A 27,126-nucleotide genomic window follows, 5' to 3' on the forward strand; every position below is an offset into this window, starting at 1 on the left:
AAGTCAATATTTTACAGCAGAACAAGCAGCTGTGACTGCTTTTTTTTTGAGTGGAGAAGGTAGTGGGGAGACTGGATGTAAAAGGGGAGAAGTAATGGAGAAAAGAAAACCAGGCTTGTGCTGATCAGGGGTAACTTTAGGTGTGGCCTCTTGCTGTTCTCTAAGGAAGCAGGGCAACTTTACAAGGTGCTGATAAATACCATAAGGAAATGTGGCATGGCAGGAAACGCAATCACCTAAGAAGGTTTCAGTTGAAAAATACAGTGATTCTGGCTCAGCCAAAAATTAGCAGCATAAATTACAGTATGCAACAATGGGCATGTAGTTTGCCAACTTGGATGTAAATTGGAAAAAGGAAAATGGAAGGGAAGAGCAGGCAAGATTGGAAGTCATCGGGCTGGTGAGATGGCTCAGTGGGTAAGAGCACCCGACTGCTCTTCCGAAGGTCCGGAGTTCAAATCCCAGCAACCACATGGTGGCTCATAACCATCCATAACAAGATCTGACGCCCTCTTCCGGAGTGTCTGAAGACAGCTACAGTGTACTTACATATAATAAATAAATAAATCTTAAAAAAAAAAAAAAAAGATTGGAAGTCATCATAGGATACTAGAGTTGAACACTCTGGGCCAGTGAGCTAAATCCCCACCAGGACCACCAGCCCAGGGATGGCACCACCCACAATGGGCTGGGCCCTTCCCCATAGATCATTGAGAAAATGCCCTACAGCTGGATCTCATGGAGGTATTTCTTCAAGCGAGGCTCTTTCCTCTCTGATGTCTCTAGTTGAACACAAATTCTCTAATGTGACCGGTTCCAAAAGGAGAAGATAGATAGCACCAGATGCAAATGCATATAGTAGCTTTCTTTTCTTGCAAGGATATCAGAGGGGAGAATGGTACAAACATAGAGAATGCAAATCTCAACAGAGAATTTGACAATGCATAACAAAAGAAGGTAAAAATAAAGGCTGGGTGACAGCACTGATGCTTACTAAAGACCAACCACCCACTGTGGTGGCACGTGCCTAAAACCTTAGCACTGGGGAGGCCAAGAGAGGAAGAACTTGAACTCAAGGCCAGTCTGGTCTGCATGAGACCATCTCTGAAGAACAAAGAGGAGGCTGGCCTGAGGTGGAGAGGAGGGGCTACCAGAGATGCTAGAGCCTGCCTGCAGGCAATTCAGTTGCCATCTGTGACTTGAGGAGACTGCACAGAAACAGAAGTGTTTCCAAAAATACTGGATGACAAACAGCACAGACTAAATCTAACAAAATCAGAAACTTAACAGGAACTCTTAAAGTCCTATCGTAGGGTTTAACAACAAGGCCATACCATGGGCTGGAGATACCACTCACTTGACAAGAGTGTGGTACACAGTTATGTTTCTAGCAACTCACAAGCTGGGTGTGGTGACAGAAACCTATAATACCAACACTTGTGAAGAAGCTAAGGCAGGGGGATAATGAGTTCAAAACCAGCCTGGGTTACATAGTGAGAGACTCTCAAAAACAAAACTGAGGCTGGTGCTGTAACTCAGTGATGACTAGCGAACATAGTGTTCTAGAGCCAAGCCCCAGATCTGTATATGTATGCCATACACATAATAAATCAATAAGCAAAACCAGAGAAGGTCATTCTAAGCTATATGCTGAGTGCAAGGTCAGCCTCAGCTACATAAGATTACAAACAAGTTCAACAGGATAGAACTTATTTCAAAATTACTCCAATTCTAATGCAAAAAGGTTTAACTATATTAATTATGATTGGAAAGTTGATCCTATAGAATGTCAAAAAGCATCAAAATTAGGTTCATAAAATTTTGTTTAGCAGAGAACTTGAGTTCCTTCTCAGGCCATATATTATGAATAGACAATAACAGGTCAATAACAGGTCCGGCAGTGACTATACTCATCAGAGGATATGACCCTGTTTTGCTAAAGCATGAAGTAGTTATGACTCATTAGCATAAAGGGGAAAATGTGGAAGAACAGGAGGGAGAAGTGAGAGACACCGCAAAACACCTAAAGCAAAGGGCCAGTAAGATGGCGTGGTGAGTAAAGGCACTGAGTTTGAGTCCTAGGACCCTCGGAGCAGAAGGGGAGAAGTAACTTCAGCAAGTGTTCTCTGACTTTCACATGTGCCCTGTGGCACTCTCGTGCCCATATACACAATAAATCAATACAGTGTAAAGAATAAGTAAAGCAGCAAGCAGTAGAAAGAGGAGAATCTGATCGCAGGGCATGAGAGTGCTAATACAACTTCACAAGAGGAATCACGGCAAAGCAGTGGTGACTCACGCCATGAATCCCATCACTGGGGATGTAGAGGTGGACCAATCTTTGTAGTTCATGGTCACCCTGGTCTATACAGCAAGTTCCGGAGCAGCCATAGCTACACAGAGAAACACTGGCCAGAATTAAATAAAAGAGGAGGAATTATCTCGAGTAAGAAAATGTCAACCGTTTATTTGTTGGGTACGAGCCTTAACTGAACAGCTTGAGAAACTTTTCAGTTCTAAGGTGGACTTTGGCACTAGACAAAAATACTGAAATGCAGTGTCTCACACAGTATTTGTGGCAATACAATGCTAAGTGATGTTTAAAGGCTGGTCTTTGACCATAAGAAAAAGTAAAGGCACATTACATTTGACCTCATGGAGGGATTCTAATTTCCACACTGAAAATGCACTTGCTTTATAAATTATTGTATCATTTTGAAGAATTTATATCACAAAAACCATTTAACTTAAACTATTTCTGTTTCATCATTCCCCGTCTCACAAGAGTTAAGGAGAATTTTTAACATATTGCATCTTCTAAGAAATTCTATTTTAAGAGTCCAAACAGAGGACTGAATCTCCTCCAGTCACAGGGCTGCACAGCTGGGGCCTTTGGTCAGCCTGTGGTATTTGTGAGCAAGGTCTACAGCCCTTCGTCCTTTCTGAAAGGGGAAAGACCACAAAATTGAATTCCAATGATTTCCCATTCTTTTAACTCCATGGAAAAGATAATTTACTTCTTCTTTGGTAAAGTTTTTACGAATTCTTCTTTTTTCTGTAATGAATGAATTATAGAATATATTAATACTTGCTGAAATAAGAAATCTTACGACTCAAATAAATGTGTAACTTGTTCTAGGGATATAAACCATAGAATGAGGCAGTTTGGGGCCAGGGATACTTTATCAAATAGAAATTTACTTCAGCTTAAAAGACTATTGTTAGGTGATACTACTGAGACTGTTTTAATATTGTAACTTAGTCCACTGAAATAATATCCACACATATCAATCGAAAAGTACGTTTATAAACACTAGGTTTTAATGCAGCATTGCGGTGAAGACGGTTAGCAAACGGCTTACTCATCTTACAGATACAGTCTTATCAAAGGCTCCATAACTTCACAGAGAAGAATACTAACATTTGTTATTTTGAATACCAGTTTTCATTGTTTTTAAGAATAAGAGTTTTTTGACATTCATGCATACTATCTGTAAGGCTTCTTAGCTTATCAAAATGTAAAAACAAAACAGGTCACATTATGCTAAAAGAAGTTTGTAGGTTTTCTTTTTTCTTTCTTTTTCTTTTTTTGAGTCGGGCTTTTCCTATGTAGCCTGGGGTGGCCTCAAACTCACTATGTAGTCCACTCTGGCCGGGAACTGGTGATCTTCTTTCCTTAGCCTCTGGAATGCTGGTATTTAAGGCCTGTGCCTCCAAACCTGGAAGTTTTTTACTATCTGGTTTTTGATGAATAATTTCTATAACAGAAAGAATACACAATTGGTAACTAGTTATTTCAATTATCTTCTGATGATTATTACTAGGAAACAGTTTTATTATCACTGTGTATATGCGATACACATGGACAAACTCCTGTCATTGGCATGTATACTGAGGTTGAAACAACCTGTGGAGTCAGTGTTTTCCTTGGGTTCTGAGGATTAAACACAGGTAACTAGGCTTAGCTGCAAGTGCTTCTACTGCTGGTCTCTCTCTCCAGGCCCAGGAAATAGGTTTCCTCCAAGTCTGTAGTTCATTTCTAACTTGTATGGCACTGTAGGCAGATGCCAGAGAGAAGTGCTCTTGCATTTCTGCTTGAGGCTGCTCCCTACTTTAGAAGGATGGATGTAGAGGAATTGTATAAAACTTCACCATTACAAGACAACACTGCTGGCTATCTGTCCACCCTGATAAGGTAAGTGCGAGTGTTTAAAACAAAAGAGAACCCCTTCTCAGCTGAGAAGTCAGTGTTGTTATTTAGTAGTCAGTATTTAAAATTCAAACTCCACCAAGGGAGAGGCTTCTGAGTAGCTGAGTTACCACTGTATTCCCCAGGCTCAGAATAGTATCTCAAAGATAGTGTGCAATCACCAATATTTATTAAGAGAGGTTATTATTGATAAAAACTATCTCAAAACTACTTATTTTGGAAAATGCTGGAAAATTGTGGCTACCCAAGTTCTTTCGAAGCTTCACCTGATAAATCGTTTGATCTTCTTGGAATCGGAACTGGGTAGGTTGTAATTTTTAGAATGTGGAGGCCTGAAACATGTCATAAGGCCCCTATTTTCACTAAGGCTGCCATCTCCCTGACTTACAAATTCTACTGTAGAGGACTGGGTAGCTTTGAAGAAGACTCTGCACTTCAAGACTTCACTCCATGGCCTTTTGAGTATAATTTTAAAATATTCATCATTATTATTATTATGTTATTATTTTATTATCATTATGCTTTTAGAAAGTCTTCCTGTATCGCTCACACTTGCCTCAAGCTTGTGCGTCTTCTGCCTTAACTTCCCTAGTGCTGGGATTAGAGGCATGAGTCACACCTCCCAGCCTCAGCACTAGTCTTAGTCTCTGTGTTGCAGAAGAAAATGAGCAACAGGGCTTGAGTTAAAAGATATTAAGAGGCAAATTCATACTTCCTCAAAACGCTCTTGTAAATTCTAACAGAACAGGCCAAATATCAATTGCTTATTTTTAGTTAACTAAGTCTAACCTATTAAAATTAGTATTTGGTATTTAAGCTGAATGCTGTTTAATAGGATTTAGGATCATTCTGTATAATTAGTACATAACCATAATTATGCCCATTTTCATGAGGCTCACTGATTATTTTCAATGTAACTTAATTATAGACTAACTTTTAGTTGTTATATATTTGCTTTGAAGACAAGTTACTGGGGAAAAAAAAATCTATGAATTTGATGTCAGGTCTTTGCCAAGAACAATTTTCTTTCTCTTTTGGTTTTTCAATACTAAGTTTCTTTGTGTAATAGCCTTGGCTGTCCTGAAACTCACTTTGTAGACCAGGCTGACCTTGAATTCACAGAGATTTGTCTCCCAAGTGCTGAGGTGTAAGGCATGCACCACCATACCTAGTAAGAACAACATTTCTAAGTGCAACACACTGTATGGGACAAAATTCCTATTGTGTAATAGATACTACAGAAAGAATATTGGAAATGTTACTTGGAAAAATATGCAATCAATGCCAGAAATAGTGTTCCATACCTGTTAGCCCAGAACTTAGGAGACTGAAGTATGCAACATTTTAAAAAGTGGCACTGAACTTAATTTTAACTTACACAAATAATTTTTTGTCCATTTTACATTTTTTTCTTTTGAAACAGGATCTTGCTATGTGCCCTGGCTAGCCTAGAACTTGCTATGTAGACCACTCTGGTCATGAACTTCAGCAATCATTATGCCTTTGCCTCCTTGGGAGTTGGGATTATGGGAACATACCACCACACCTGGTTCTTGCTGAATAATGTTTTAAAAAGACTTATTTGTATATATATTTGAGCATGCATATGTATGTATATATGTGTATGTGTATGTGTATATGTGTATGTGTGAGCCTATACAAGTTTATCTGCATCACATGAGTGCAGGTGCCTTCAGAGGCTGAGAGCGTCAGATTCCCTGGAACTAAGCTCTCTCATCTGCTGAGCTACTTCTCCAACTCCATGAAGAGCTCTTCATGTAGAAAAAGACTCAAGATGTGTAAAGTAAATTATAAGTAGCTTTCAAGGTTTGGCAGTGAAATAATCAAATAGATGTTAAGATAAAAATGCTTGCAAGATATACCAAGTCTAAAAGTCTGTAGTAAACAACAGAATAGTTCCATTAATATTACAATTTCCAGATGACAATAACAAGTAATGGACTCCATTGCCATATTCTTAATCTGAAGGTATTAGCTTACTAGTACTAGAAGAATAATGCTCTTGAAATCTCTTTGATAAACTGGAATAGTGAAAAGCCAGAAAATTAACCATATGGTTAAATTAAGATTATATAATCAATCAATCAATCAGCCAGCCAATCAATCAATTAGTATGCATGGAAAGTAGGGGGTCAATGTTGGGTTTCTTCTTCTTATTGCTTATCACCTTGATTTTTTCAGATTGGTTCTCTTGCTAAACCTGAAATTCACCCACTGGCAGGACTGCATGGCCTGCCAGATTTGGGGATGTGCCTGTCTCTGCCCTCCCAGCACTGGGATGGCAGATGGCTAGCATGTCCAGTTTATGTGGGTGCTAGCATGTCCAGTTTATGTGGGTGCTAGCATGTCCAGTTTATGTGGGTGCTAGCATGTCCAGTTTATGTGGGTGCTAGAGATCCAAATCAGGTGCTCATGCTTGTACAGCACATCCCCACTCCTTAAAATTTCTATAAGCTGCCAGGTGGCAGTGGCAAAGGCTTTTAAGCACTCAGGAGGCAGAGACAGGCAGATCTCTGAGTTTGAGGTCAGTGCAGTCTACAGAGTTAGTTCCAGAACAGCCAAGGCTACACAGAGAGAAACCTGTCTCAAAAAACAAAAACAACATTTCTAAAAATTAACTTATTAAGATTTTTATTTTTAAACAGGAAATTAAGATTTATTCCATTTGACTCTTCAATTTTTATTATTTAAAATACTATAGTTATATCAATAGAAAGGAGCCTTCTATAATGTCTCTCTGAAATACTTGTATATAGAATAACTTTTTGAAACTTGAACCAGAGGATATAGCAAGTGTTTCTAGATGTCTTGCATTTGAATCAAAGTACTGTGACTTACCAGCTGATTAAAAGAATTAAAGAAGATAAAAGGCTATAAAACAATTTACCTATAGCAGATATTTGATAAATGTCAGGACTGGAGAGACAGCTCAGCTGTTAAAAGCACCAGAGGGTTAGGGTTCAAACCCAGCACACACACAGCAGCTTATAACTGTCTACACCTCCAATTCTGGGGGATTTAATGCCCTCTTTTGGCCTCCATAGGCACTGCTTGCACATGTAGCTCAGAAATAAAGGAAAGAAGGAAGGGATGAAGGAAGGGAGGGAGGGAGGGAAGGGAGAAAGGAAGATAGATCAGTTTCCTAGAACCCCTGCCCTACAGTGGCAGGCAGCAAGTGAACAAACACCATGAAGGGAGGAAGAGGGCGTCTCTTTTCAGTAGCTATAATCTCATGTAAGCCAAGGGTTACCATTTTAAGTAGTTAATTCAGCTGTTCGCTTCTTTTTAGGTATATGTAAAATTTAAGCTTATTTAAAAATTAAATATATTTACTTAGTTCTTCAGAGGCAGTAGATTCTTTACGAAGTTGTCTTCTTCTACAGGGAGTCAGCAAAATTTCTGAAAAATATAGAAAACATTTAGTATACTTAAAATAGTAATTTAAGTAGTTACATGTCAATTCTGCTAGTTGATACTTATTACTCTCTTCTAGTAGGAATCCTTAGTGAACTATAAATAATTTTATTTATTATATTTCTGACTGTATATGACTTTTTGGCCTGTATATGTACATTTGTCCCTGGTGGCTGTAGAAACCTGAAGAGGGCTTCCTTGGAACAGCTGGATTCCCTGGAACTGAAATTAGAGGTGGTTGTGAGCCACCATGTAGGTGCTGAAACTGAACTTGGGCCATCTGCAAGAGCGGCACATGTTTTTAACTGCTGAGCCACCTCCCTAGTCCCATCTCTCTGTTTGTTTGGTTGGTCGGTTGGTTGGTTTTTTGTTTTTCAAGACAGGGCTTCTCAGTGTAGCCCTGGGTGTCCAAGAGCTAGCTATGTAAATCAGGCTGGCCTGCCTGCCTTGGCCTCCTGAGTGCTGAGATAAACAGACACGTGCCACCACACCCAAAGGCTGAGACTATAGGTGTGTGCTACCATGCTAAGTTTAGGAAGAATTTTTTTTTTCATTTTTCTTTTTTTTTCTTTTTTAAATTATTATTTTCTTTATTTACATTTCAAAAGCTATCCCAAAAGTTCCCTATACCCCACCCCTGCCCCTGCTCCCCTACCCATCCACTCCCACTACTTGGCCCTGGCCTTCCCCTGTGCTGGGTCATATAAAGTTTACAAGACCAAGGGGCCTCTATTCCCAGTGATGGCTGATTAGGCCATCTTCTGCTACATATGCAGCTAGAGACTCGAGCTCAGGGGGTACTGGTTAGTTCATGTTGTTGTTGCACCTACATGGTTGCAGCCCCCTACAACTCCTTGGGTACTTTCTCTAGCTCCTCCATTGGGGGCCCTGTGTTCCATCCAATAGCTGACTGTGAGCATCCACTTCTGTGTTTGCCAGGCACTGGCATAGCCTCACAAGAGGCCGCTATATCAGGGACCCTTCAGCAGAATCTTGCTGGCATGTGCATTAGTATCTGGGTTTGGTGGCTGATGGTGGGATGGATTCCCGGATGGGGTAGTCTCTGGATAGTCAGCAACTACAGAGCCAAATATACTTTAGAACATCTTTTTTACTGGGTATTTAATAGATTTTTCCTTTGAACATTACTTTATACCCTAGTCAACAAACTTAATATTTTGGATGATAGTTTAGAATGTATAGCCATAATTAAAGTTGCTGAATGAATTACTTTTTGCACAGATAAATGTTTTCCTTAGTTCATTTTTATACTTGTCTTCAGCTTCCATAATGACTTTATGGTGATCACATTGGTATGCACAAGAGTGCAAAAACTTGCTAAAATTTCGGCTGTTGAGGAGTTTTCTTACTACTATGCAACCTAAAAGAAAACAAATTTAAGTTAATGTACAGATGTTACAAAAGTATATACTAATAGCTGTGAAATCAGATAATTTCTGTGATGATGAACTAAATCAGGAATTTATAAGTGTTTCAATAAACCCAACCCATGCCAGAGAGTAAAGAAAATAAAAAGAAGTGTTGGGGTAGAGGTGTGAACAGTTATGGGCACACAGAAAAGAAGCATCCAACCCACTGTGGTGTCACAGCACACAACCCTAAGGACTTAGAAGGCCAGGCAGAAGGCGGGAGGTTTGCAAGTTCAAGGTTAGCTTAGGCAGTTTTGTAAAACCTATCTCAAATCAATCAATCAATAAATAAAAGGGCTACTCTAAGTCAGTGTACAGTGCTTATCCAGCGTGTGCAAAGGCCCGGGTTCAACTTCCAGGACTGAAAAAAGAAAAGGAAAGAGCTAACTAAGGATTCTCTCAGTAGGTAGAATATTTGCCTAACATGCATAAAACCCTGATTAAATCCCTAGCACAGCATAAAATCGTGCACACATTGTAATCCCAGCATTTAGGAAGTTCTTGGCTACCCTGGCTTAGATATTGAACAGGAGGCCAGTCTGGACTATATGAGACTCTGTCTCCCATAAATAGAAAGGAGAAAGAAACAAGAAGCATTTACACGGGTTTGGTTTTGAGCCATTAAGGGAAGGTACCTAAAGAAGTTGTGCGGCTTAACTGAAAGGTCCTCCACTGTCTCGGCGTTTGGATACGTGGTCCCTAGCTGGCAGTGCTCTTTGAGAATGTTCAGGAAGTGTGTCACTGGAAGTGGGCTTTGAGAATGTAAGACTGGTGCCATCTCCAGTCCATTCTCTCTGCTGCCTTCCTGTGGATCAAGGTGTGGGCCCTTAGCTCACGCTCTGGAACCTTCCTTCTGTAAGTTGCCTTGGTGCTGTTTTATCACAGCAACAAAAAGGTAATAGACATGACCTTTATGCTCAATCATTTTTTTTTCTGTTTGCTTTAAACATTACTATGGAACATTTTAAACTCCTAAAAGTAAAGTCCAGAGTACAACAAACATCTGTGCATACTTTACTCAGTTTCATAATTATTAAATCACAGAAAGTCAAATTTTATTGACATCTCTCCCATTCTAAAATACCCATGAGGACAATGGAATTTGCATTAAAATATTAAGTCATTATACATCTCTAGCATAAGGGCTCTGCTTTTTAAATATATAAAATTATCACCTAAGAAAATAATACTATAATCCAAATACAGTGCCTGTCTTGGTTAGGGTTTCTATTGCTGTGAAGAGACACCATGACCACAGCAACTCTTATAAAGGAAAACATTTAATTGGGGCTGGTTTATGGGTTCAAAGGTTTAGCCCATTATTGTCATGGCAGGAAGCATGGCAGCATGCTGGCAGACATGGTGTTGGAGAAGGAGCCAAGAGTCCTACATTTGGATTAGCAGGCAGCAGTGTGGTAGTTTGAATAGGAATGGTGCCTACAGACTCATGTGTTTGAATGCTTGGTCCGTAGGCCCACTATTAGGAGGCGTGGCTTTGTTGGAATAGGTATAGCCTTGTTGAAGTGTGTTACTATGGGGGTGGGCTTTGAGGTCTCCTATGATTAAGCTATGCCCAGTGTGACACACAGTCTTCATCTGCTGACTGCTGATCAAAACGTAGAACTCTGAGCTCCTTCTCTAGCATCACGCCTGCCCTCATGTTCCCCACTATGAAAATAATGCACTAAGCCTCTGAAACTGTAAGCCAGCCCCAATTAAATGTTTCCTTTATAAGAGTTGCTGTGGTCATGGTGTCTCTTCATAGCAATAGAAACCCTAAGACAAGCAGGAAGAGAGCAGAGGGAGGGAAGGCGACACCCTGGATCAAGCATTTGAAATCCCAAAGCCCAACCCCAATGGCATACTTCCTCCAACAAGGCCACATCTACTCCAGCAAAGTCACGCCTCTTAATGCTACTCTTTAAGCAGACAGATATATGAGCCTACAGGCTAATCTTACTCAAATCACCACAGTGCTCAAAGTTCCCCATACCTCAAATTTTGTTTGGGTTTTTTTTTTTTGGGGGGGGGTGCTTTGGAAAGAGGATTTTTCTTTCTTTCTTTTTTTTTTTTTTTAAAAGATTTATTTATTTATTTATTATATGTAAGTACTCTGTAGCTGTCTTCAGACACTCCAGAAGAGGGCGTCAGATCTTGTTACAGATGGTTATGAGCCACCATGTGGTTGCTGGGATTTGAACTCCAGAAGAGCAGTCAGGTGCTCTTACCTACTGAGCCATCTCACCAGCCCGGAAAGAGGATTTTTCTTAATAGCCCTAGCTAACCTTGAACTTGCAACAATGCTCATGCGTTAGTCTCTTGAGTATTGAGATTACAGCCATGCATTAATCGGCCTTAGCTCAAAAACAAACCCTCTCATTTTCTTACTTCTACCATTCTCTCCCTCCTTGCTCTCCTTTTCTTTTTATTTTTTTATTTTTATTTTTTTTTTTTAAGATTTATTTATTTATTATATGTAAGTACACTGTAGCTGTCTTCAGACACTCTAGAAGAGGGTGTCAGATCTGGTTACGGGTGGTTGTGAGCCACCATGTGGTTGCTGGGATTTGAACTCAGGCCCTTCGGAAGAGCAGTCGGGTGCTCTTACCCACTGAGCCATCTCACCAGCCCTCTTTTTATTTTTTGTTGTTGCTGTTGTTTTGTTCCAAAATTTTGGTTCTTTGAATCATGATCCAAACAAGACCGACCATTACATTTGGTTGATATCAAGTTTGTTTGTTTGTTTGTTTGTGTTACTGGGATCAAACTCAGGTCCTTACACACTGAGCTATAACTCTAGTGTTTGCATTAATTTAGATCTGTTACTTGTCCTCCGTGGCTTCCTTGCCATTTACTTGTGAAAGAAGTGATTTGTGTCATGGCTTCTCAAAGGATTTGCTAGTTACAGCCTACTTGTGTTCATTAAAGATGTCTTTATAGAGCCAGGTGTGGTGATCTTTGCCTATAATCTCAACACTCAGGAGACTTTGGAATGAAGATTATGAGTTCCAGGCCAGTTTGGGATATATAGTGAGAACCTGTCTCTAGACAGACAGACAGAATGAGCAAACACTTGAAGGCCAATCTGTACTACATAGTGAGACATTTTAAATAAATGTTCTTATATACTGTTAATGATTCATCAAATTCAGGTTCAAATGTCTTGCTAAAATTCCTCTTACAATGTATTTTGTACTTCTCATTGTATCATATAAAAGGGCAGGGAAGTATTGTTTGTAAGCACACATTTATGTAGGTAAACACATACATGTATGTGTGTATACGCATGTGGAAGTGAGAGGTCAACTTCAATTGTTATTCATCAGGGACCATCCTTCCAACATTAATTAATTAATTAATTAATTTGTTTGTTTACTTATTTGGAAGAAAAGTCTAGGATCTGGGAAAAATTACAAGTATATGCCAACTTGAGACCCACCCTATGGAAAAGCACCAATCCCTGACACTATTAATGATACTCTGTTACGCTTGCAGACAGGAGTCAGACATGACCGTCCTCTGAGAGGCTTCACCCAGCAGCTGACTCACACAGATGCAGACACCCATAGCCAAACATTGGATGGAGCTTGGGGATCGAATAGGAGGGACGATTACGGCCCCTAAGGGGATAAGAACTCCACAGGAAGACCAACAGAGTCAACTAACCTGAACCTTTGGGGCTCTCAGAGTCTTAACCACCAACCAAAGAACATATATGGGCCAGACCTAGGCCTCCACACACATAAATAGCAGATATGCAGTCTGGTCTTCATGTGGGTCCCAAACAAATGGAGCAGGGGCTACCCCAAAAGCTGTTGCCTGTATGTGGGATATGTTCTTCTAGCTGGGCTGTCTTGTATGGTCTTAGTGGGAGAGGAAGTGTATAGCTTCAAAGAGACTTGAAGTGCCAGGGTGAGGGGATACCCAGGGGGACCCCCAGCAGCTCAGAGGAGAAGGGGTGGGGGTATGAATAAAAGATAGTGGGAGGGGTGACCCAGAGGGGGACAGTGAACAGGATGTAAAGTGAATAAGTAAAAAATAAAGTTAAATGAAACAACAACAACAACAAAACCCCAAGTGTGTGTCAGCTTTTTACATGGCTGTTGAGATAGAAATAAGTTCTGTATGCTTGCTAAGCAAGTACTTCACCAATTTGCTATCTTCCTACTCTCTTCTCTCCCTCCATTCCTGTCTCTCATATTCAGATAGACCAGCGAATCAAGAAATGTCAGACATAGTGTACATGCATTAGTGATGACACATATAATGGTTTAAATGAGAAGGCTCCCACAGGTTCATGTGTTTGAATGCCTGGTCTCCAGTTAGTAGAGATGTTTGGGAAGGATTAGGAAGTGTAGCCTTGCTGGAGGAGGTGTGGCCTTGCTGGAGGAGGTGTGGCCTTGCTGGAGGAGGTGTGGCCTTGCTGGAGGAGGTGTAGCCTTGCTGGAGGAGGTGTGGCCTTGCTGGAGGAGGTGTGGCCTTGCTGGAGGAGGTATGGCCTTGCTGGAGGAGGTGTGGCCTTGCTGGAGGAGGTGTGTTACTGGCAGTGGGATTTGAGGTTTCAAAAGGTCAAGCCAGGCACAGTCTTTTGTTTTTGTCTCTCCTTGTCTCTGACTCTGTATGTCTGACTCTCTCTGCCTGCTTCCCATGGATAAGGATGTAAAGTTCTCATCTATTGCTTCAGCACCATGCTTGCAGGCCACCATGCTTCCTGCCATGATGATCATGGACAAGTCCTCAATTAAATCCTTTCTTTCATAAGGGTTACCTTGGGTGTGTTTCTTCACAGCAAATAGAACAGCACCTGAGACAGCATTTCTTAATTTTATAATAAAGCTAGATACTATCACACTCATTTCCTTTTCCACATTGATATTTTATGTGGTCCTTACTTTTTAAATCACAAAAATTTCTAAAACCTAGCTTTATAAGAATGTATTATCAGCTTCTGTATTCCCCAGGCACTGGCATAGCCTCACACGAGACAGCTATGCCAGTGCCTGGCAAATACAGAAATGGATGTTCACAGTCATCTATTAGATGGAACACAGGGACCCCAATGGAGGAGCTAGAGAAAGTACCCAAGGAGATGAAGGGGTCTGCAACCCTATAGGTAGAACAACAATATGAACTAACCAGTACCCCCAGAGCTCGCATCTCTAGTTGCATATGTAGCAGAAGATGGCCTAGTCAGCCATCATTGTGAAGAGAGGTCCCTTGGTCTTGCAAACTTTATATGCCCCAGTACAGGGGAATGCCAGGGCCAAGAAATAGGAGTGAGTGGGTAGGGGAGCAGGGCGGGGGGGGGGGGTATAGGGGAACTTTCGGGATAGCATTTGAATTGTAAATGAAGAAAATATCTAATAAAAAATTGAAAAAAAAAAGAGAATATATTATCAGTCTGGGCAGTGGTGGCACACTCCTTTAATCCCAGCACTCGGGAGGCAGAGGCAGGTGGATTTCTGAGTTCAAGGCCAGCCTGGTCTACAGAAAGAGTTCCAGGACAGCCAGTGCTACACAGAGAAACCATATCTTAAAACACAACACCACAAAGCAAAACAAAAGAATGTTATCAGGCAAGGAACCATGTTATACACCAATAGTCCTGGCTTCTTGGGAGGTGGAGCTAAGCCAGGAGGATCACTTAAGTCCATATTATCTTTCAAAAACAAAACCCAAAATTTTATCCAGTGTCATTAATATGATGAATGTGGTATAATGTAATGCTTCAGTGTTGAAACTGTGATCTACCTTGAGTTAGAAGTATGTTATACCACACACTACTACCACCAACATCACAATAACAGGAAGTAACTATCATTGGTCATTAATATCTCTCAACATTAATGGTCTCAATTCTCCAGTAAAAACACACAGGCTAACAGAGTGGATGCATAAACAGAATCCATTATTCTGATGTATACAAGACATACATCTCAGACATTATCTCAGAATAAAGAGCTGGAAAAAGGTTTTCCAAGCAAATAGACCTAAGAAACAAGCTAGAGTAGCCATTTATTTATATCTAATGAAATAGATTTTCAACTGAAAATAATCAAAAGAGTTGGGGAAGGACATTTCATACACATCAAAGGAAAAAATCCACTAAGAAGATAGCTTAGTTCTGACCATCTCCCCCAAATGCAAGGGGACCCACATTTGTAAAAGAAGCACTACTAAAGCTTAAGTCACACATCAAACCCTACACATTAATAGTGGGAGACTTTGACAACCCACTCTCACCGATCAACAGGTCATTGAGACAGCAACTAAACAGAGAAATAATGAAACTAACAGAGGTTATGATTCAAATGGACCTAATAGACATCTATAGAACATTTCACCCCCAAACAAATGAATATGCCTTCTTTTCAGCATCTCATGGAAACTTCTCCAAAACTGACTATATAATTGATCACAAAAGCAAGCCGCAACGGATATAAGAAGATTAAAATAACCCCATGCATCTTATCAGATCACTACGGATTAAAGTTGGACTTCAACAACAGAAACAACAGAAAACCTATATACTCATAGACACTGAACAACACTCTAGTCAACAATCACTGGGTCAGGGAAGAAATAAAGAAAGAAATTAAAGACTTTCTAGAATTCAATGAAAATGAGGGCACAATGTACCCAACCTTATGGGACACTATAAAAGCTAAGAGTAAAGTTCATAGTGCTAAGTGCCCTCAGAAAGAAACGAGAGTTCTCACACTAGTGAATTAAAAGTACATCTGAAGGCCCTAGGGGGAAAAAGAATCAAACACACCCAGGAGTAGTCAGCAGGAAACTTAGGGCTGAGACCAATCAATTAGAAACAAAGAGAACAAAACCAAGAGCTGGTTTTTTGAGAAAATCAACAAGATAGACAAGCCCTTAGCCAAACTAAAAGGGACAGAGACAGTACCCAAATTAATAAAATCAGAAATGAAAAGGGTAACATTAACAATGTACACACTGAAGAAATTAAAAGAGTAATTAGGTCTTATTCTACAAAACTGGAAAATCTAAATGAAATGGATGATTTTTTAGACAGACACCAATTATCAAATCTAAAGGAAGATCAGGTAAACTATCTGTACAGTCCTATAACCTCTAAGGAAATAGAACTAGTTATTAAAAGTCTCCCAACCAAAAAAAAAAAAACCCAAAACAACAACAACAACAACCCAAAAACCAAAAACAAAACCAACCAACCAACCAACCAAACAAAAACCCTGGGTCAGATGGATTTAGCACAGAATTTTACCAGACTTCAAAAAAAGAGCTAATGTCAATATTCCTCAAACTATTCCACAAAATAAAAACAGAAGGAACATTGCCAAACTCATTCTATGAGGCCATAGTCACCCTGATACCAAAACCACACAGAATCAACAAAGAAAGAGAATTTCAGACCAATTTCCCTTATGAACATTGATGCAAAAATACTCAATAAAGTACTAGCAAATTGAATCCAAGAGTATATCAAAGCCATCATCCACCATGTTCAAGTAGGCTTCATCCCAGGGATGCAGGGGTGGTTCAATATATGAAAATCTACCAACATTACTATATAAGCAAACTGAAAGAAAAAAACCACATGATCATCTCATTAGATGCTGAAAAAACTTTTGACAAAATCCAACACCCCTTCTCATTCAAATACTTGGAGAGAACAGCGATATAAGGTGCATACCTAAACACAGTAACCGCAATATACAGCAAGCCAATTGGCAATATCAAGTTAAATGGAGAGAAACTTAAAACAAGTCCATTAAAACCAGGGGCAAGACAAGGCTGTCCACTTTTCCCATATCTCTTCTATATAGTACTTAAAGTTCTAGCCAAAGCAATTAGACAACAAAAGGAAATCAAGGGGAAAAAATTGAAAAGGAAGAAGTCAAAGTATCACTATTCTCAGATGATATGATAGCATACATAAGTGAGCACAAAAACTCTACCAGAGAACTGAGCTGATAAATGCTTTCAACAAAGTGAATGGATACAAAATTAACTAAAAAAAAAAAAAACCAGTAGTGCTCCTTTATACAAGTGATAAACAGGCTCAGAAAGAAGTTAGGGATACAATACCCTTCATAATAGCCAAAAATAATATAAAATATCTTGGTATAAGCCTAACCAAGCAAGTGAAAGACCTCTACGACAAGAATCATGTCTCTGAAGGAAACAAGTGAGGAAGATTTAGAAGATGGAAAGACCTCCCCTGCTCATGATGGTAAGATTAACATAGTGAAAATGGCCATCTTGTCAAAAGCAATCTACAGATTTAATGCAATCCTGATCAAGATTCCAACAAAATTCTTTACAGCTCTTAAAAGAACAATTCTCAATTTCATATGGAAAAACAAAACAAAACGAAAAACACAGGATATCTAAAACAATCTTGAACAATAAAAAGAACTTCTGGAGGAAACACTATCCCTGACTTCAAACTGTACTAAAGAGCAATAGTAATAAAAACTACATGGTATCGCTAACAGACAGGCTGTTCAATGGTATCAAATAGAATACCCAGAAATAAACACACACAACCTATCGACACTTGAGTTTTGACAAAGAACCCCAGAAACATACACTGGAAGAAAGATAGCATCTTCAACAAAAAGTGTTGCTCCTCTTCCTCCCTCCTTCCCTTCCTTCCTCCCTCCTTCCCCTGTCTCTTTTTCCATTTCTCTTAAAAAAAGGAAGGTAGAGTGGATGAATATTTAAATGGAAAGCAAATAGTACCAAGTTGTTTTTTTGTTTTTTTTAAGATGAGAAAAAGTAAGACTGGTTCAGGTAGGAAAAATGGATGTAATAGCCCAAACTATGTGCCTAGGTATTTCGAAATGAACTTAAGATGGTACTATAAATACTATGAAATTTATAAGGAAAGTACAAAAATGATCAGCATCTATTAGACATGAACAACTTAAACTAAGGAGTCCACACTTTTAGCACTGAAATATTAGGTTAATCTAGGAGTGGTGGCTCACAGCTAAATCTCAGGCTAGCCTAGGCTATATAGTGGGTTCTGGGCCAGCCTGGATTACAATGTGATAGCCTGACTCAAAAGCAGAAAAAGGACAGCCAGGGCTATACAGAGAAACCCTGTCTCAAAAAACCAAAAAAAAAAAAAAAAAAAAAAAAAAAAAAAAAAAAGCAGAAAAAAAGAAACTTGAGATTAAACCACATTTTTCATATTAATGCTGTCTGTCGTGGTATGAATAGAATGGCTCCCACAAGCTCATATATTTGAACACTTAGTCACAGGGAATGGCACTACTAAAGAAGGATTAGGATTAGGCCTTGTTGGAGAAAGTGTGTCACTTGATGGGAGGGAGCTTTGAAGTTTCTAAAGCCCAGAGTCTCTGTCTTTTGGCCTACAGATCAGGATGTGGCTCTCAGCTACTCCTCCAGCACTTGCCTGCATGCTGTCCTGCTCTCCCCACCATAATGATAATGGACTAGATCTCTGAAACTGTAAGCAAGTCACCAATTAAATGCTTTCTTTCATAAGAATTGCCTTGGGCATAGCGTCTTTTCACAGCAACAGAACTGTACCTGAGACACTGACTTCACTTGTTTGTATGTTTGAGAGATGAAGAAGTACTACATTGCCTAACTAGACTGGAATTCCTAGGCTCTAATGATCCTTCCTGTGTCACTTTCCACCCAATCCCTCTCTCTGTTTTCTTAGGTTTTTTGAGACAGGGTTTCTCTGTGTAGTCATAGCTGTCCTGGAACTCACTCTGTAGACTGGGCTGGCCTCAAACTCAGAGAGACATCTGCCAAGTGCTGGACGTAAAGGTGTTCACCACTTCCCAGCTCTCCCTCAGTCTCTGCAGTGGCTGGAACAGGGGTGTGATGATTTAAAGGAAAGGACTGCAGAAAGGAGTTCACAATTATATGAGTCAGAAGAAAGAGGACATGGGATTCATATTATGGTTACACATCAGCCTCACAGTAACAGATGCATGTCTTCATCAAAAATAGAATAGTGATGTTCTCAACTGAACATGGAGTAACCTCAGATTTTTTCCATAAAGCAGGGTGCATTAAAAAGTGAGCAAGAAAATGAAGAAATGGTAGGTTGTAAATAGAAGGGTTGGGGGGTCAGTGCAATGAGACCTTATAGAAAAAATAAATAATGGGGCATGGCACACTGTGAACATTAATAAATTATAAATATAAAACTATTATGGGATACTAAATAACTGTTTAAAGCATAATACATAGTAAATATTTTTCTACTCTCTATAAACATATTTATCTTGCACATTTAAAGTTATAGATGGTGTTATGATAAAAACAAAACAATAAATAATAGACATACTACATTTACTCAAGTGGATATGGCCTAATGCAAATAGAGAACATTGACTTGAACGCTTTCATTCAAAATTCAGATTGTCATTTATTCAAAGGAGATGAAATTAAGGCAGAAGTGTTATAAATTCTAGTTAACTAATAGCAGATACAGATTCAATTATAAAATTATGATAATTAAAAAATATTTACGGGCTGGTAAGATGGCTCAGTGGGTAAGAGCACTAACTGCTCTTCCGAAGGTCCTGAGTTCAAATTCCAGCAACCACATGGTTTCTCACAACCACCCGTAATGAGACCTGACTCCCTCTTCTGGTGGGTCTGAAGACAGCTACAGTGAACTTATGAATAATAATAAATAAATCCTAAAAAAAAAAAATTTACCTGAGCACCTATATTTTAACATTCTGGAACAGCTGTCAGTTGTTTGAATATCAACTTCTTTATCTATTATGTCTAAACACAATGTAAATGGATCTGAAAAAAATCCAAAACATAAGATTTTTTTTTTGTTTAATGAAAAGGTTCTGAAATGTGTAAGATTTATTAAGAATCAAATTTTTATACATTTTCTCTAAGTACTACATATCTAGTCATACTAGTGGATAAAGAGAAAGATTCTGGATATGAGTAAGTGGTACTAAAGGTGGGTGTGCCAGAGTTATACAGGGCAGATGTACCAATTTACATTTGAGTTTTAACCATCCACTACCCATTTTCTTAGAAACAATCAAACAAACAAACAGTTTAAATCATACCTGCTTCTGGTACCTGCTTCCTATTTTTGACAGTATGAGGCATATGTTTAAGGATCTGGTCACTGAAAGAAAATGGATACTATGTTACTAGAAGCAAAGATTCTGTGGTGTGGGGAAATTTTAAATAGTAGTGTGATTCTCAGTGTCGGACAGACAGATAGAGCTGGATCCAAGACCTACTCCTATAATCTCAATGTCAAATGTTCCTCCAAAGCCCATTATTCAAGCCCTGGGCACCACTGGGAGATTTTGAGATTCTCAGGAGTGGGGCCTTGTAGAAGGTCTTAAGGTTATCAGGTATACACCTTTGAAGGGGACTGTGTGACTAGTTTGTCCCATTTCTTCTGTTTCTTGGATCGTGGGGTGGGTGGTTTGCTCCAACAGATGCACCTGTCATGCTGTGCTGCCCTTGCTCGAGACCCAAAAGCAAAGGGTAGGTACCTAGCCCACTATTTCAGACTTCAACTTTCAGAAGCATGGGACAAAATAAACCTTTTTCTTTTAAAAGTTAACTGCCTCAGGCATTTTGTTATAATGACAGAAGGCTGGCCAGTACATCAACAAACTTGGCCAAAATAGGGTCTGCAATAGTCATAGGAAACAAGACTCTAGAGAGCAAAAGAAGACTAAGAGAAATATTCTAAAAACACTAATAGAGAGGGCTCCTTTTAAAATTTTTATTTACTTTTAGCCTTCTGTATCCATGATCGACCTTAAACTTGCTCTGTATTAGAGGGTAACTTTGAGTTTGTTTGTTTTTTTTGTTGTTGTTTTTCGAGACAGGGTTTCTCTGTGTAGCCCTAGCTGTCCTGGAACTCAGTCTGTAGACCAGGCTGGCCTCGAACTCAGAAATCCACCTGCCTCTGCCTCCCAAGTGCTGGGATTAAAGGCGTGCGCCACTGCTGCCTGAATTTGTTTTTTATTCTTCTGCCTTTACTCTAATAAGGACAGGAGAGAGAGAGAGAGAGAGAGAGAGAGAGAGAGAGAGAGAGAGAGAATGAATGAATGAATATGAATGAGAATGGATGAAAGCAGCCTTGGAGTAGAAGGCAAGAAGGCTGGCCCCAAAACACATCTGAGCACTTTGCAGTCTCCACCCATGAGAAGTAAGGTTAAAATTACCCCAAGAATGGTCTTGAAGACAGAGCTCCCATGCCACACTCCTAAGCCTCCTAATTTTCTGAGTTCTGACAAAAGTGTAAATTTTCCTTTGGGTCTTTTGTTTTGTTTTATTTGGACAATGGTCAAAAGCCTAAGCGTGCTTCCTCTGACACTCTGGACTTTTTCTCTTTCCTTGACATCCTCCTCTTCCTCTTCCACCACAAAGCTCCTATTGACTGCTCTGTCTGAATGCCTGCCTTCGCAGTCCCTAACTCACAGCTTGTCCTCTTCTCCATCTCTCAGCCTGGCAGCTGCTGAGATTTACAGCTTGCCTGACTTGTCTTCCTTTCACATGCTAATAAAATTGTCCTTGAACTTGAAGAAAGAAGTCCTGCAGAGGAAGAAAGGGGCGACAGTGTACTCCATCTGCCTGGTCTTTGGTCTCCTCAGCAATCAGACAACACTCCTCAAATACCCCAGCCATCAGACAAAGGCAAGCAAAGGTGTGAGACAGAAAGCTGCATGTCTGCACCCTACCTGCTACCCGTGAGGGGAAAGGGCCAGTACTGGAAACAGAACTGGGGGAATTAAAGGAAACCCAGCAGAATGGAGGTGGTGTGTACCTTTAATTCCAGCACTTGGGAGGCAGAGTAAGGAAGATCTCTGAGTTTGTGGCCAGTCTGGTCTAGATAGAGTGCCAGGACAGCCAGGGCTACACAGAGATTCCCTGCCTTGAAAACAAACAAAAGCAAACCCAAATTGATTTTCATCACAATCTACTCCTTTCACCACAGTACATTTCCAAAAGAGTATTTGCAATATTGCTGACAGGTTCAATGCTTGCATTATTACTTCAAATATAGGGACTTAGTTTAAGTTTTATTTTGTAAGCATAATTTCTAAAATTCAAATTTGATTATTGTCTTAGAGCTTCAATTGCTGTGATAAAACATCATGACGGAAAATCAAGTTGAGGAGACATGGATTTTTTTGGCTTCAACTTCCATGTTGCAGCCCATCACTGAAGGAAGTCAAGATGGGAACTCAAAACAGGGCAGGAAACTGGAAACAGAAGCTGATGCAGAGGCCATGGAAGGGTGCTGATACTGGTTTGCCTCACACTGTTTGCTCAGCCTGCTTTCTTATAGGATCCAGGACCATCAGCCCAGGGATAGAAACACCCACAATAGGCAGGACCCTCCTCCAGCAATCCCTAATTGAAAAAAAAAAAAATGTTCTACAGGCTTTCATAAAGCCTGATCTTATGGAGCATTTCCTTAACTGAGGCTCCCTCCGTTGAGATGACTCTAGATTGTATCAAGTTGATATAAAACTACCAAGCACACGTATTTCACTCAATTTTAAGTCTTCAGGAGCTTAGGATGGAATTCAATTGGTAGAATGTTTGCCTAACATGCATGAAGCCCTGGTTTTGATCACCAGCACCATTTAAACTGGAGGGCAGGGGACAGTAGTATACACAGGATACATTCAAGGTCATCCTGAACTATATAGGTAATTGGTAAAGAAAGGTTGTTGGTTTTATTTTTGTTTGTTTGTTTGGTATTTGTAATTCATGAGCTCTTGTTTCAAAAAAAGAAAATAAGGCAAAAAATGTCTTTAGTGGTTCTCCATATCCTGTGAATTAAACCCCCAAACCTGAGAACACAGAAAGCCTTTGATAAACTAGCATCTATACCCCCTCTTTTAAACCACAAAAAACTGGGCATGGTTATCAAATACCAGCACTTGGGAGACAGAGGTAGGAAGATCAAAATTTCCAGGTCACCCTCAGCTACATAGCCAGCTTGGGATGTAAGAGATTCTATCTCAATTTTATTTCTTCTCACATCCACACTCATGACAAGCAACTCTAATTCGAGGCAGCCAGGCACACAGGTTAGCAGGGGACGTATTAGAAAGAAGACAGGGACTGGCAGGAAGAGGAGAGGCATAAGAATACTCTGAAGGGGAAATATGGTAAAGTACATTTTATATGGATGAAACTGCAAAAGGATAAACAAAAGGAAACAAAGGGAATCCCCACTTTAGGCCCCTCCCAATACTATGTTTAACCCTTCCTGCATCCACAGTGCTTAACAACACGACACACCATAAATACTTACTGAATCCGTAAGCCCTATAATCATTAGACTATACCTCGATTGAGAAACAGAATCCTTTTGGTCAAAAGTTTTTTCCTCGTTTAAGTTTTGAGCACAGCTTGGAGTGGTTTTACGTACAATCTCATTCTGCCCTTTCTCCTTATAGAAAGGATTAACTGGATTTGTGGTCTTTTTCAGAATCTTCGGTTGGTTTCCATTTGCACAAGCTTTAGACATGATTTCACTGGGCTTACGGCTGCGAAGCTCTCTAGACTGGTTTATGTCCTTGTCCCCTGCCCTGGTACCGCCAGCACTATCTGCACAGAGACGCTTCAAACTGGTCTGTAGGTTTGCTTTCATAGATGGGGTATCATCCTTATATTGTCCACTCCCGTTTTGTGGTTTCCCCTACAATATAAGAAATAGCAAGGAAATAATTTCAATACATATCATTTCTTCATAGTATGCCTTACATTTCCTTAATATAAAAACTTTGATTGATAATGTAACACTTATAGTAAAAGAAATAAAGCCGGGCCTGGTGGCGCAGGCCTTTAATCCCAGCACTCGGGAGGCAGAGGCAGGTGGATTTCTGAGTTCGAGGCCAGCCTGGTCTACAAAGTGAGTTCCAGGACAGTCAGGGCTATACAGAGAAACCCTGTCTCGAAAAACCAAAAAAAAAAAAAAAAAAGAAAAAGAAATAACTTACATTAGGAGGAAAATTATTTATTTAACAAACAATATTGGGATACCTGAGAAGCTATGTGGGAAAAATAATGTAGCCATATGATGGTTTCATAACAGTAAAGTAAAAATGAACCAAATATTTTAAAAATGTTAAGTGAAATTATATAGGCTCAGGGAGATAACTAGGTTGGTAAAGGTGCTTGTTCCCTAGACACTCACACACACACACACACACACACACACAGAGAGAGAGAGAGAGAGAGAGAGAGAGAGAGAGAGAAGTACATCCATTATAAAAGAAATATTCTCCAGGGGTAGAAGTCCTTTCCAAATAGTATACTATAATACATCACAAAAAGGAAAAACTAATATGCTTGATCACATAAAACATCTTTGAAAACTCTCCTAGAGACCAAGGACAATGAAGGAGAAGGGACTTAGAGGGAAAAAGAGCAAGAAGCAAAATCAATGGCAACCCAGACACGGGAATCATAAACTAGACCATAGAGTAACTCTTAAAAAGCATTAGAAAAAAGACCTGCCTAAGGAAAAAAATCAACAATAGTATGGGCAGGTAAGCACAGGAGACAAACAGCTCACTGGACAGGAAACATACATAGCTCTTAAACAGGAAAATTCCTCTATTTCATTGTAATAATAGAAAATACTAATGAAACTGCACTGCAGCATCATTGTTCTCTCCTGACAGATTCAAAGCATCTGAAGAATAGAAAGCATAAACATTACTGGCTAGAGTGTACACATGCATGCATGACTAAATAACTTGGCAGTTACCTCATCTTATTTATTTATTTATTCATTTATTAAGACAGGATCTCATTGTGTAGTACTGGCTGGTGTACAAATTGACATATACACCAAGCTGGCCTCAGACACACAGCGATTCCCCTGCTTCTGCCTCCAGAGTGGAGTTAAAGATTAGCACCACCATGCCCAGCCTTTAAATTTTTGTTTTATTTATCTTTGTACACCTTTCATAATAAAATCTGTATGTATAAGAAAACTCTATAAATTACTTTTACATGTCAATGTTCTTAACTGTGGTACTGTAGTATCTAATAGTTGTACATAATATTTATCAATAAATTCATCCAACTGAACACTGTAAAGGACTAGTTTACAGTAAAAATTTATTAAACACTTATATTTTACTTTAGTCCTCTACAAAACTTATTAAAGATCAGTTTTCTTTCTTTATTTTGACTTATTACAACAACAACAACAACAACAACTATTACTACTACTACGATTACTACTACTACTACGATTACTACTACTACTACTATTACTACTACTACTACTATTGCTACTACTACTGTTGTTGTTCTGTTACTAAGATAGGCTTTCTCTGTGTAACTCTGGCTGTCCTGGAAGTTGCTTTGTAGGCCAGGCTGGTCTTGAACTCAGAGATCCACCTGCTTCTGCCTCCTCAGTGCTGGGATTAAAGATATGCACCATCACCAACTGGATAAAGGTTGGTTTTCTAAAAGGAGTAAACCCACAATAACAGGTAGAAATGGAATAAAAAAAAAAATAAAGGGCTAAACAAAATGTCAAAACTAAAAACACAGGTGATTAACTTATGCAGGTTTGATAAAGTTAAGTCCAAAACTGCCTACTTAAGATATAAATCCTTAAAAGGCACATCAATGTGAAATTTAAAATGTTGGAGAAGGAAAGGACTGGGAGGAGTGACAGAAGGGGAAACTTGTCAAGATGTAATATATGAGAGGAGAATCAAAATAAAATAAAATATAAAATGCTACGGATAAGGATTATACAAGCTTCTAATTAGAGAAAGTAGGTCACACGAAGGGATTAGAATAACGTCAAAGTAACACAGTGGAGCAATGAAGCAGGATAAAAAAATTAAGGGGGCATGAAAAAGGGGGAAAGCCCTTCACTCTAGAATCTGGTTTGTTTGTCCTGACGGCTATGAATGAAGAAACTCCAATCCAGGCCAATAAGATAGCTTAGTGGGTAGAGGAGGTTTGCCAAGCAAGTCTGAGAGCTGAGCTCAATTCCCCAGAACCCACATAAAAGTAGAAGGAAGAATCAGTTCTGCAAAGCTGTCCTCTGACCACCACACACACCATGGGACTCTAACATGGGGATGGTTACTCACCTCTTATGCCTGGAAATACATCACAGATCGCACGTACCCCAGGGTAGCCTTAAATCTGCTATGTAGCCAACATTATCCTTGACCTCCTGGTCTCTTGCCTCCACCTCAAAGCTGGGATTACAGGTACACGTCACCATGCCTGATGGGAGATTCTTTATGATAAGAGAACTACACAGGGCTGGAGAGATGGCTCAGTGGTTAAGAGCACTGGCTGCTCTTCTAGAGGTCCTGAGTTCAATTCCCAGCAACCACGTGGTAGCTCACAACCATCTGTAATAAGATCTGATGCCCTCTTCTGGTGTGTCTGAATACAGTTACACTGTACTCATATACATAAAATAAAAATAAATCTTTTTTTTTAAAGAGAGAACTACATAAACCAGTTCATATTTTTATTTAAGCTTTAAGCGTTAATTTTTATATTTTGTTACAAATTTTGTCCCTTGAGCATTATAAATTAGAAAGCTATATATTTATCTTGAGAAGCCAATATGTCTTCAGTGTATACTATCCTTTTCTTAGTATCTCTCTCTGTAGTAAATACTTAAGAAGACAGCCAATTCTGCTTCAGTATGACTCTGAAATCTTTTTCTGTGGCCTAGCTAAGAACGCAACTTTACATGTATGAAGATTACTAAGAACACAGAATGCTATTCATGTTACTGAGAGCAGAACCAGGCTGAGTCTCTTCAATGAGTCTCTTCTGGGGCATCCCCTTCAATATACTGAGAGAAGAGGATTTTTAAAAAATATGTAGACTATCATACTCCTCAAAATTACCATTTAATTATAAAAATAAAAAATATTTTTAGATTTGTGTGTTCTTTAAAAAAAATTACATCCTGGGGCTGGTGAGATGGCTCAGTGGGTAAGAGCACCCGACTGCTCTTCCGAAGGTCTGGAGTTCAAATCCCAGCAACCACATGGTGGCTCATAA

At 39.5% G+C, this 27,126-nt stretch overlaps 1 protein-coding gene across 2 annotated transcripts in view; it reads right to left on the reverse strand.

The window, feature by feature from the left end:
- Positions 1 to 2,867: 2,867 nt before the first annotated feature.
- The window catches only part of Terb1 (telomere repeat binding bouquet formation protein 1), a 57,040-nt gene continuing 32,781 nt past the window's right edge, over positions 2,868 to 27,126 (reverse strand). For both annotated transcript variants that reach the window (XM_021220616.1, XM_021220615.1), the window contains exons 12-18: positions 23,412 to 23,764; positions 20,151 to 20,212; positions 19,777 to 19,869; positions 8,877 to 9,026; positions 7,565 to 7,630; positions 3,636 to 3,758; positions 2,868 to 3,055 (exon numbers count right to left, since the gene is read on the reverse strand). In XM_021220616.1, the coding sequence (XP_021076275.1) occupies positions 2,868 to 3,055; positions 3,636 to 3,758; positions 7,565 to 7,630; positions 8,877 to 9,026; positions 19,777 to 19,869; positions 20,151 to 20,212; positions 23,412 to 23,764 (1,035 nt within the window). The remainder of the gene's footprint in view (positions 3,056 to 3,635; positions 3,759 to 7,564; positions 7,631 to 8,876; positions 9,027 to 19,776; positions 19,870 to 20,150; positions 20,213 to 23,411; positions 23,765 to 27,126) is intronic.

This window comes from Mus pahari, chromosome 20 (assembly GCF_900095145.1).
Source record: "Mus pahari chromosome 20, PAHARI_EIJ_v1.1, whole genome shotgun sequence".
Lineage (NCBI taxonomy): Eukaryota > Metazoa > Chordata > Mammalia > Rodentia > Muridae > Mus > Mus pahari.